At 35.7% G+C, this 10344-nt stretch overlaps 2 protein-coding genes across 3 annotated transcripts in view; both read right to left on the bottom strand.

The window, feature by feature from the left end:
* Positions 547-1214, bottom strand: LOC107606901 (wound-induced protein 1-like). The gene has a single exon (XM_016308904.2). It carries the CDS (start codon positions 1095-1097, stop codon positions 612-614), a length of 486 nt encoding a protein of 161 aa, XP_016164390.1. The 5' UTR covers positions 1098-1214; the 3' UTR covers positions 547-611.
* LOC107606900 (E3 ubiquitin-protein ligase listerin) overlaps positions 2437-10344 on the bottom strand; it is an 11975-nt gene continuing 4067 nt past the window's right edge. Inside the window, exons 8-16 of one of the 2 annotated variants that reach the window (XM_021107482.1) lie at positions 9818-10344; positions 9204-9669; positions 8369-8889; positions 7251-7941; positions 6020-6701; positions 4768-5786; positions 4197-4655; positions 3543-3773; positions 2437-3242 (exon numbers count right to left, since the gene is read on the bottom strand). The exon at positions 9818-10344 is cut by the window's right edge and continues 76 nt beyond it. In XM_021107482.1, coding sequence (XP_020963141.1) covers positions 3015-3242; positions 3543-3773; positions 4197-4655; positions 4768-5786; positions 6020-6701; positions 7251-7941; positions 8369-8889; positions 9204-9669; positions 9818-10344 — 4824 coding nt within the window. In that variant the 3' untranslated portion in view covers positions 2437-3014. The remainder of the gene's footprint in view (positions 3243-3542; positions 3774-4196; positions 4656-4767; positions 5787-6019; positions 6702-7250; positions 7942-8368; positions 8890-9203; positions 9670-9817) is intronic. The other variant, XM_021107481.1, reaches the window with a different exon arrangement.

Below are 10344 nucleotides of genomic sequence, written 5' to 3'. Positions count from 1 at the left end.
TAGGATTTGAATGGGATTGGATTGATTTTGAAAAGTAGATTTAAAATTCAATCAGATTCAATTCATACTCTAATCAAATTTAAATTAGTGCAAGTTTTAGTCCGTTTTCGATTTGAATTGAATCGAATTGAATGAATGATTTAATTTGAACACCTATAAATAAAAACATGAAACTCAATTATTGAATGAAATCACAACAATAATAAATACAAATATTATGGAATTTGGAGATGACAATTGGTAGGGTAGGATAGGGTTTAGACATAATTCTATTCTTACTCGTAGATTGATTTTTCGCTAAAACTCAACCTTACCTTACCTGTGAATTTATAACATGTCAACCCTAACTCTACCCGCACTTAATCCGCGAATTATAAAATAATACAATATTCAATAATCTAATAAAATCTTGAAATTGTAATTTAGTATTTACATATCTCTAATAAATAGATTTAGTTTTTATAAAAAAAATGTTAAACTTTTGACTGAAAGTTCTTGATTTAGTAATTAAAAGGTTTTTGGTTATATATATATATATCCTCAACCGTACCGGTTGGGCAACCATAGATAGGGTTGCTGCTGCAACCCCTAGCGGAGTTAGTGAGTTACCGCTATATTGCAAGAATAATTCCAGGCACAGAGTCATCAACGAGCTTGCTCTTCCAAACGCAATGACCCATGGAAGAGTAACAAGCATCATCATCATCAGCATCCAAATGCTTCCTAAGCTTAGTGACAATCACCGAAGTGTTGAGATACTCTCTGATCTGAGTAATGACCCCGTCAACGGTAATAGTCCATGCATGCACCCACCACACGTTGTTCACCTTATCGTACCCTTCAGCGATAATCACCAATCCAAACTCTTCTATGAGATGAGGAACAAAAGGGTTTGATGATGATGCTGAAGAAGAAGTGCATGTTAGCAACGGAATCAAATGGTGGCGATGACGTTGTGGGCCATGGAACCACCATTCTAAGTTTGGGGCAAGAAGGAGATGCAATTTGTCCGCGTCTTTGGAGATTATGGCTTTGTATAAGTCTCTGATGATTCTCTTGTTGCGCTCTTTTTCCTCTATTATTTCAGGCACCACCATGTTAATCAGTTTCTCTTCAGCTTTTGAATCCCAACTGCTAAATGTGTTATTAAACTTTCTTGCTAATGCTTTCCCAAACCACAAGAGCAATGTGTCTTTTGAGAGATACGGGAATGAAAGAAAATAATGGGGTGTTTTATATATATTGTGGTGGAGCTGAGATGATCATTTGAACAACCTTAATGGATATATAGATATATTAAAACGTTAAATAATCTTTGGCATTGTTGTATATTTCTTATGTATATTTTCCTTTTTAGAAAAATAATTATAGTACTAGCTTTATGTATACATGTATATTTTTTATTTTTTGTATTAAAAGTGATTGATAAAACTAAAATTTGACTAAATTAACTCCAATCTTTCTTCGAGAAAAGTGCATGAACAAGAGCAATCAATATTTCTATGAGGTGAAGGACACTGTAATGTACATGAATGGATTAGAGGGAAAAAGATTTTTTAAAATGACAACATTAGTACAGTAAGAAAGTATCCGTTTAATTATTGTTAATTTTGTAATTTACACCATGGATTCTATTATCTTAATTCAAGAGTGACTAAACTTTTAATTTTTTATCTTACTAACTTTCCCACTTTAGAGCACTTTAAAGGAGAGTGATTCAGATTGGATTAAGAAGTCATGGCGCACATTATATCATCTATTATTGGCAAAGTTTGTCATGTTATATTCTTCAATTTTTTCATCTAACCTAAATAATAGTTATATTTAAAGCCATTTATATTGGGCAATGCCAATGATTAAAAGTGGCAAATTATATGCATGAGTTTACTTATATCGATGTTATGAATATAAATCATAAATATCAGCAAGAATAGGTTAAATACCAGACGGAATGACCTCTACAACGCTAGGAATTCTGGTCTTGAGTCTTACACGTCATATGTCAATCATATTGTATGGATCTAATTTTGTTTGTATATGCCAATTTTTACCGGAATTCGGTAGGATTCCATATCTTAAATATAGTATTATAAGCTGGCAGACGTTAGAGAATTGATAGTTTATGGGTGAGGAGATGAATACAGATATTGTGAATATTTATAGAGATTAAGTGATTAACATTTCTAGCAGTGTAAAATGTTCAACCAAATTAACTAATCTTATGTCAACTAATGATTTATTAAGCTAAAATATTCTCCATCGTTTTGCTTCCATTTATTTTCACTTGATAGCCATATAGTAAAATTGACACTATATTTGAACTTCCAATCTTTGCAATCATTGAAAATACCAAATGGTTGTAAATTACAAGTCAATGACCAATATAAAGACTGATACAGGCAAATGCATATTGGATAACAGGCTATATCGGTCGAGTTTTTGTACTTAAAAAAGTTCCCATGGCTCATTGGTGAATATAGATAACTGAATAATATGTACATATACAACTGTTCTTGTTCAAACAAATCTTTGATCACATGTTAATTCTCTAGATTACAAAAATGTTATTGTCTGTACTCTGTAGAACCTCCACTGTTTTGGAACCGACCCTATTCTAGACATAACCAACACACAACAAAACTATTATTACTGTGGTGGCGAAAAACTAATCAAGACAAGAAATTTGAAAAGATGGTATCTGATAAGTCAGAGGGGAGAATGATATCTTTCTCTAGCCTTAGTAGTAGAGATGTCATCCCTGTTAGTTGTCGCTGAAAAATCACAGACAAGCTTCCTCCTCGGCTCACCGAGTTCAACACACTGCTTGAAGAAAAGCTTAATGGAAAGGAGTTGGATTCATAAAATTATAAGCTTTGCGAACTAGTTTCCATATGCAAGGCGCAGCCATAATTCGGATGTTCACACATAAGGGATGATTCTGTGGCATCTACACATTCTGACCATATATGCAGCATGCAAAATCGGCGATATTCATCACTGCAGTAGTAGTAAACTCAGAAGGGAGACTGACACAATGGGCAAGACGATTTGTGAGAAGTTGAAAACCATTTATAAAGACAAGCAGAATGAAATTTGTGTTTGCACGTCTTGCAAGCAAGGCGAGGAAGGCTGTGGTTGGTAGTGTGGATGACACTGTAACAGATTGGGCACTCCTCAACACCTTCAAATTCTTTATCAAAATTGCGCTTCCAAATTCCTATAGCTTCTGCTAAAGCTCCATTCTACAGGAACAGAAAAAGGAATTGTCAGCTTTGGTGCAAATATGCTCTGATAAGTACTAATACATTGATTTCAGTTTCCACCATATATCACAATGTAAGGTGTATAAAGTTCAGCAACAACTAGTAAAATGTAGCCAACAAAAATATATGAATTACCTGTGAACTACATAAAATTGCAAAATATTTGAGGTTTTGACACTACAATTCAATTGGTAATTCTAGGCATTTTTCAGAATAGAGCAACATAAACAGAAGGCAAAGACATGATGTAAAACTTAACCACAGTCCATAACAAATTACCTGATTACGAACAAATAGCATCATTGACATCAACCATTTCCTTTGCTTGGTCTCACTTATCCCTAGGCTCCTTGTACAATCAACGTCTACAGGCCTTAGCGGATAAGATGCTGGCAGGCGAATGACTAAATCCATTCCCGTTTCATCCTTTGTGTAAGTAGCAACCACCTCATTTGCTGCTTTGCTTACACTAACTGAGAAATTCTCATCAGAATAGTTTTCCCTCTTAATCTGTATTTAAGATAACATGTATATATCAGAACTCAGATTATTTATAAACTAATTGCATGCTTAACCAAATAAGTATAAATGTTCAAAGCACAAAATCAGATTCCCAATTGTACCCTAAAATATATCCAATCAGAAGTTTAGATCTACCCAAGTAAGCTCCTTCATAGTGCGTGCAAAACATATCTTGTAACTTGGATATGACTATATGACATTAGTGATCTGACTATAGCACTACTACATCATTCCACTAATGTATTACTTTCCTATCATTTATTTCTTATAACAAACGTGTTGATTATATCATGTGACACAGGGAAAAGGAGTTTCTACACTTAGTTAACACTAAAAGCTTTTCTATCATCAAAATAAAATAAAATCATCACACAGCAGACTACTTTTTGTGGAGAAGAAACTAAAGCATACCAATGACAATTCATTTGCAATGAGAGGAGGGCTACAGCAAGTCCTCGTAAAGGATTCAATAGCAGCTGAAGTGTTACGATCACGCAAATCACTGAACCAACCACGTACATATGCAGGAAGAACACGAAGCATCAAGCCATACATTGCACCAGCAAGAGATGAAATTTTCACCAATTCAACAGGCCAGAGAGATTCCACAGAAGTAAACAACGAACCAGTTGTTATGGCACGGGTGGCAGCACTTGCAGCTTCTGATAAACCACCAGAAAGCTCTGCATCTTTCTTTTTCAAACTCTGAATCATGGAAATATCTAGAGGAATATGCTGAAAAAGACAATCTAAGATAACTGAAGTAGCAGAGTCTTGTATGTACTGGATCAGTCTCTCCCTCAAAGATGATGATGAAGGCAATGAACATAGATGTGATATCAACATTGACCAAGCAAGGAAGAGGTTTACCTGCAGATTTTGTTGGATAGAATGAATATCAGAGATGAAATGGAAAACCCAAGAAAACCTATAAATAGACATTAAAAAGAAATGCTTCACATATGAAGCTAAGTGTCCTTACTCGTTGTTGTGCAAGTAAGTCCATTTCAAGAACCTCAAAAGGTGCCTTTTCAACCATGGAAGATATTTCCTGTTTCAAATGGACCTTTTCTTCTATGGTTAATTCCTGGTCACTACCCGCGTACATATCTGAGTTACTAACATTATCTTCGACGACAGCCATGCTTATAACGGGCTCATTTGAAAGAACAAAATATGCAGCAAACTGCAATAAAGGAATTGGCTTCGAAGTGAAAAGTATAGCATACAACGAGCTAATGGGACCTTCACTTAATCCCCAAAATTCCACTGATTTCACAGCTCTATCCCTAGCTTGTGATGAGGAGTTAATAACACAAGAAGCTACCAATTCCCAGAAGTAGGTGTATTCAACACGTGATGATGCAATAACTGATGCAGCTTCTTTGAAACATGCATTTACAATAGCCTCAGAAATGCCAGTACAAAATAATAGGCGAAGGATACCCTCTAAAATTCGATCTTTAACAGATTCCAATTTTTCTGATTTCATTGTATTCAAATTATCTCCTTCTTCAGCTTGTTGAAGTTTACACTGCTTAAGGAGAAGTGAAAATGACAACAGAGCATTTTCACAAATCTTTATAGGAAATGGATCTGAAATCAAAACTGTTTCCTCAATTTTCTTATACATCAGATCTAAATTATCCGATGAACTGTCAACAAGACCATTTACATTTTCAGCTACATCCTCCATCTTAACAACTGTTGATTGAATCCAAGACCTTAGGTTAGAAAACAGGAAGTCCCAATCTTCATCACTAAATTCATTCAAGCAATAGCCTACTGAAACAACCATTAGTTCTGATAGCAGCATCTGGACCACTGGAAGCTGGTTGACAAATGCAGATTCACCAGCAACATTCCTTTGCTTCTGGAATAATTCATACAAAAGTTTCCTCTCATCAGCACTGACACTTCTTGCTGGCTTTATCGCTTGAGGACCACCTATTGCACTGAATGGGTAACATGCTATAACCAACTGAAGCCAATTTTCCATATCTGCAGGAGTCATGAACATTTTCATCAGAAACATGTATTTAATTCTGGTACTAAGTTTTCTCATTCGGGATAAAAATTATTCGGAGCAATTAAAAATTGCACAAGCCCATAGATGCATTTATGCACAAAACAAATGTGTAACTTTTGTTTAACCCTGTCCTGCCAAATATAAAGTCTCTTTAGAGAGATTTGAACTAACGTGTGTTTATAGATTGGAAGGAAAAGGAATTCACCTTGTCCTGTTTTCCACGTGACCAAAGGTGGGAGCCTTAGAGTCCTCTCCAGCCAGTCTATCATAGTATTTTGGACAAAATTTTCTTCTGAAGAACAAGGTTGAGCATCTCTGCCAGGCTCCATATCATTGTACAATGGTTCTAGAAGTATACTTATAAGCAAAGGAAGAATGTTAAGACAATTTGTATTAACAGCTTCACCAATGAAAAGCTTATTTACAAGGAGCTCAAGTAGACTCAATGCCTTCTCTGCCCCCCATATCTTCTCTTTGAACAAAGTAGACAGAAAGGCAACAAGAGCTCTTAAGAATGGTGCTTGAATGCCTTCCACTTCATCAACTGGTACTGGCCACATAGTAACATAACTCTTTGTATCATTGCATCCATAAACAAGAGCGCCATCAAGCAAGATACTCAATGTTTCATCTAACAGGCTTGCCTGGGGAGAAATAGTTCTTTTGGCATATGCAGCAAGTGAAGGTAAGAAAGAAGACACAGCACTGTTCCCTGGCCATCTCCATGTACATAGTATTTCAGCAGCTAGACAAGCAGGAGAGGCACCCTCTTGACTTACTTCAAGTGTAGATTGCTTGTGCATTGAATATCCCAGGATAAACTTATCAATCCCAATCGTCGTGATTAACTTGTCAATTAATGCTACAAACTTCTGATGTCCTGAAGCCTGCATTTGGTATAATTGGTGGTCAAATTTTCATTGTATATTGGGCTTAACTTTTACTATATGTTCAAACCACATAGTTCCCTATACACAGTTAAATTCATCAATGCATGCAGCACCTTTTGGTACAAGGAATTAATAATTATTTGAGCACTTACATATAAAATTTGCCAATTAACAGATGAAAAGCACTGAAAAACATTCGACATGAATTAATAAATATCATGGGTTGTCTCCATGGTGAAGCCTATGTCCAACCAAATGTGACTTACAATGCATTGCACCACCAATATGTCCAGAAAAATAAACCAGTAACACATACAATTCATTCTATAATGCAAACAAGTAAATATGAATGGGTGGCCCAGCACATGAGGTTTCTTAAGGATGGTAGATTAATGCAATCTTATACCCCAGAAATGGAGATAAACAAAGTAACAGAAGCATGTGGTCAAGGTTCACCATCTAAAACAGTACACATCTAAAAAATAAAAAATAAAAAAAGATAACACTGACATAATAGAGAGTACCATTAATCAAATATTCCAATACCTTTGTCAAGCTGAAACTTGGAACCACAAACACAGGCCACATTTCACCCTTGCTAAGCAGCAGATGTAGCAGAGTTTGTTCCTCATCTTCATTCAAACAGACGTACTCAAGAATTTGAAGCACCCAGGTAAAGCACAATGATATGATTCTCTCATTTATTAGTTCGTCTTCAACAAACACTGCAGACCTTACTGATTGAATTAAGATATTCAACAACCTCTTGCGGCTATCTAAGCAAAGGCTTTTCATAAATTGAACATTTAACTTATTGCGGAAAGCGCACACAAATTCACCAAATGACAACCTGGCTTTCGTTTTAATCATTGATTTGTCATCAAGCGAATCATCAAGAGCTTTAATTAAATTAGACTCCCACTCAATGACAAAGATTGCAGACAGAATTCCTGATACAAGTCCACTTTCCCCATCAAGTGTCTTTAGGCAAAAGAAACTACCATCAAGTATCTCGAGAGCAAACTTAGCAATCTCAACAATGTTGAGAGAACTATCATCTTCCACACATAACTTTGCATCATCGCTTAACACAGAAGCTGTATTCTGTACCCAAAGAAAAGGTGAAACCTGAATAAAACTTATTAATTTCCGGAGGATGTCCTTGTAGATGAGAATCAATGAACTTCTCGACAGAAAAGCTGTAGAATTTCCTTCTGTCGAACCACCAATAAGAGAGCTGCAAAAGATATGCGATCAAAGAGTCAACGATATTATCAATCTTATATTTCTCTTTTACAGGCGTTTGAAATACAATAAGAGCACAATAAATATAGACTTCGCATGCATTTTGTAAAATCAACAATGCATGGAAGATGAAAAATATAAGCTGCCATGTCATCACCACAAAATCCTTTATCCACTCAAGAGGCAAGAAAACAAAAGACTCCACCAGTTCAATTTGTCACTTCCCCTTATTCCTCATCCCCTAAAAACGATAAAAACACACAAGGTTGAACCACTTCAACCCATAATACTATCTTAATTTATAAATGGAAAATACTTATAACGTAATAGTCACATTATTGGATCATTTCGTCTTATTTAACAAGTAAACTTATAATGTATATTACGACAACATGCTTCAGATTAAATAACTGACTTACCACATAAATTGCACATGAGAAGCACTAAAAGGAGGCAAAGAACGGCAAATAGAAATAGCAAATGATTCCAAGTGTTCATGATGCCAATCTTCAGCATGAGTGCCCTTTTTATGACCTGAATAATCTCTCTTTTTCCTATTCATAATCTCATTCCTTGCTTTTTCAAGGAGCATAGCCAACATTGCAGCATGGGTGGCATCCACCACCCCAGGTTGGCATCCAGGAGAACTTCGGTTAACAACATAGTCGATAATGAAAGACCATTGTTCAGAAAAATATTCATCATCTAGTAGTGCCAACAACAAATCCAGTCTGGCTTTGGTAGAGGTTTTATTTTCCTGTAGACACCAAGGAACAAAAATACTCTTGAAGATTTGCATAAAATCCTCAGCTTCCAATTCATCATTTGAAAGCTGACTAGAACAGTACCCTCTGTTTTGAATAAAAACTTCTTGGACTATCTTTTGTGGTCCAAATATGGAGACAGGAACAGATAGAAGTCCCACAGTACATGGAGTATCCTGATATATTAAAGCAAAGTGAGTTCAGGAGTATTGGGAGAAAACATTTTTTCTTCATCAAGTGATCCCATAGAAATCTAATAACTTAACAATTCCAAAATCCTATGCAACTTTTTAACCCCTATTTTTAATGGGTCAACAACAATGGCAATATTGTTTTAGTGAGAGAGAGGAGGAGGAGGAGGATTTTAAAACAAAAAATAGAGAATAACTTCAACGTATATTTTAGTTTTCACTAGCAAACATATATAAATGAATTTAAAAAAGTAAGAGAAGACCACATAAAGTGCCACAAGTTACTAATATCAACTTACGGATGATCTAATAATCGAGAAAGACTTTGCCAACAATGGTCCAACAATATAGACCAACGGCCAACTTGCACCTTTAACCACTGCATGTTGCTCCAGCAATGACATGAACAAGATGATCCGTTCAATGAGCTCCACATTACTTGCTTGCTGAAGAATGCCCATGTAATTCTTTTCAAGTTCCAAAACAAAAACAGTCATAAAATTCCTATCTAACACATAAATTCCTGAAAGGATTTCAATAAGGCTTTTTCCCAACTCTTGCAAATAGGGCATTGGATCCTTCGTATTCAGCACTGTCTTCTTGTTAAGAGTTTCCTCAGATGAATCTGCAGCTTTTCCTGAATTGATTATGTCATAAGCTTCCATGTTTCCAGCTGTAAGGAAATCCTGCCATAAATGCTTTACTAGGACTTTATCAACAAGAGTGACTTGGAAATTCCTGATTGAGTCCACTCCATCATTAAATCTGATACAAACAGAAGAGAGTTGGGTTACAGAAAGAAATTATTGCATCAATATTCCTTTTTTTTTGTTAAAGTGAGGGCCAGGGACAGGCACAAAAATGAATATATCTTCTAAATGCAGATGGCCACAATGAATGGGATAATTTGTACCTTGACGCATTTTTCAGTGACCAAAGAAAACATTCTTTGAAAGCCTGGAAAAATGCTGTTCTATCTGTAGATAGAGAAGTTCTCTTTCCTATCCACAAGTTCTTGAAAAACTCGGGAAAAAATTTATCCCCTTCTATAGACTTAGGAGGCACACTATCCAAGAATAAAACCAAAGCTGGATATGAAATCTGCTGGGAACCAAAGCACCCATTTCTAAGGAAATTCCAAAATGGATTCAGTATGCCTTTCTGAACATTCATGGAGGTCCAACCATCAGGGAATCCTCTAGAGAAAAGTAATATTACATCCCACATCGAGCGATGACAAGTTGTCTCCTTCTCATTGAAAGCACCAAGAATTGCAGTGGCAAGAGTTTTTATATTTCCATCATTAATCACCTGTGGTATATTTTTTATTAAGCTCTTCAACAAGTTATAAGTAGCTGATCGGATAGCAGGTCTTTGTGACTTCAGGAAGTCTAGAAAATTTTTATGATCCATTAATAGCTTTTCAGCAAAAGAAACAGC

This window comes from Arachis ipaensis, chromosome B07 (genome assembly GCF_000816755.2).
Source record: "Arachis ipaensis cultivar K30076 chromosome B07, Araip1.1, whole genome shotgun sequence".
Taxonomy (NCBI): Eukaryota; Viridiplantae; Streptophyta; class Magnoliopsida; order Fabales; family Fabaceae; genus Arachis; species Arachis ipaensis.
This window is presented reverse-complemented; position numbering and strand designations above follow the sequence as displayed.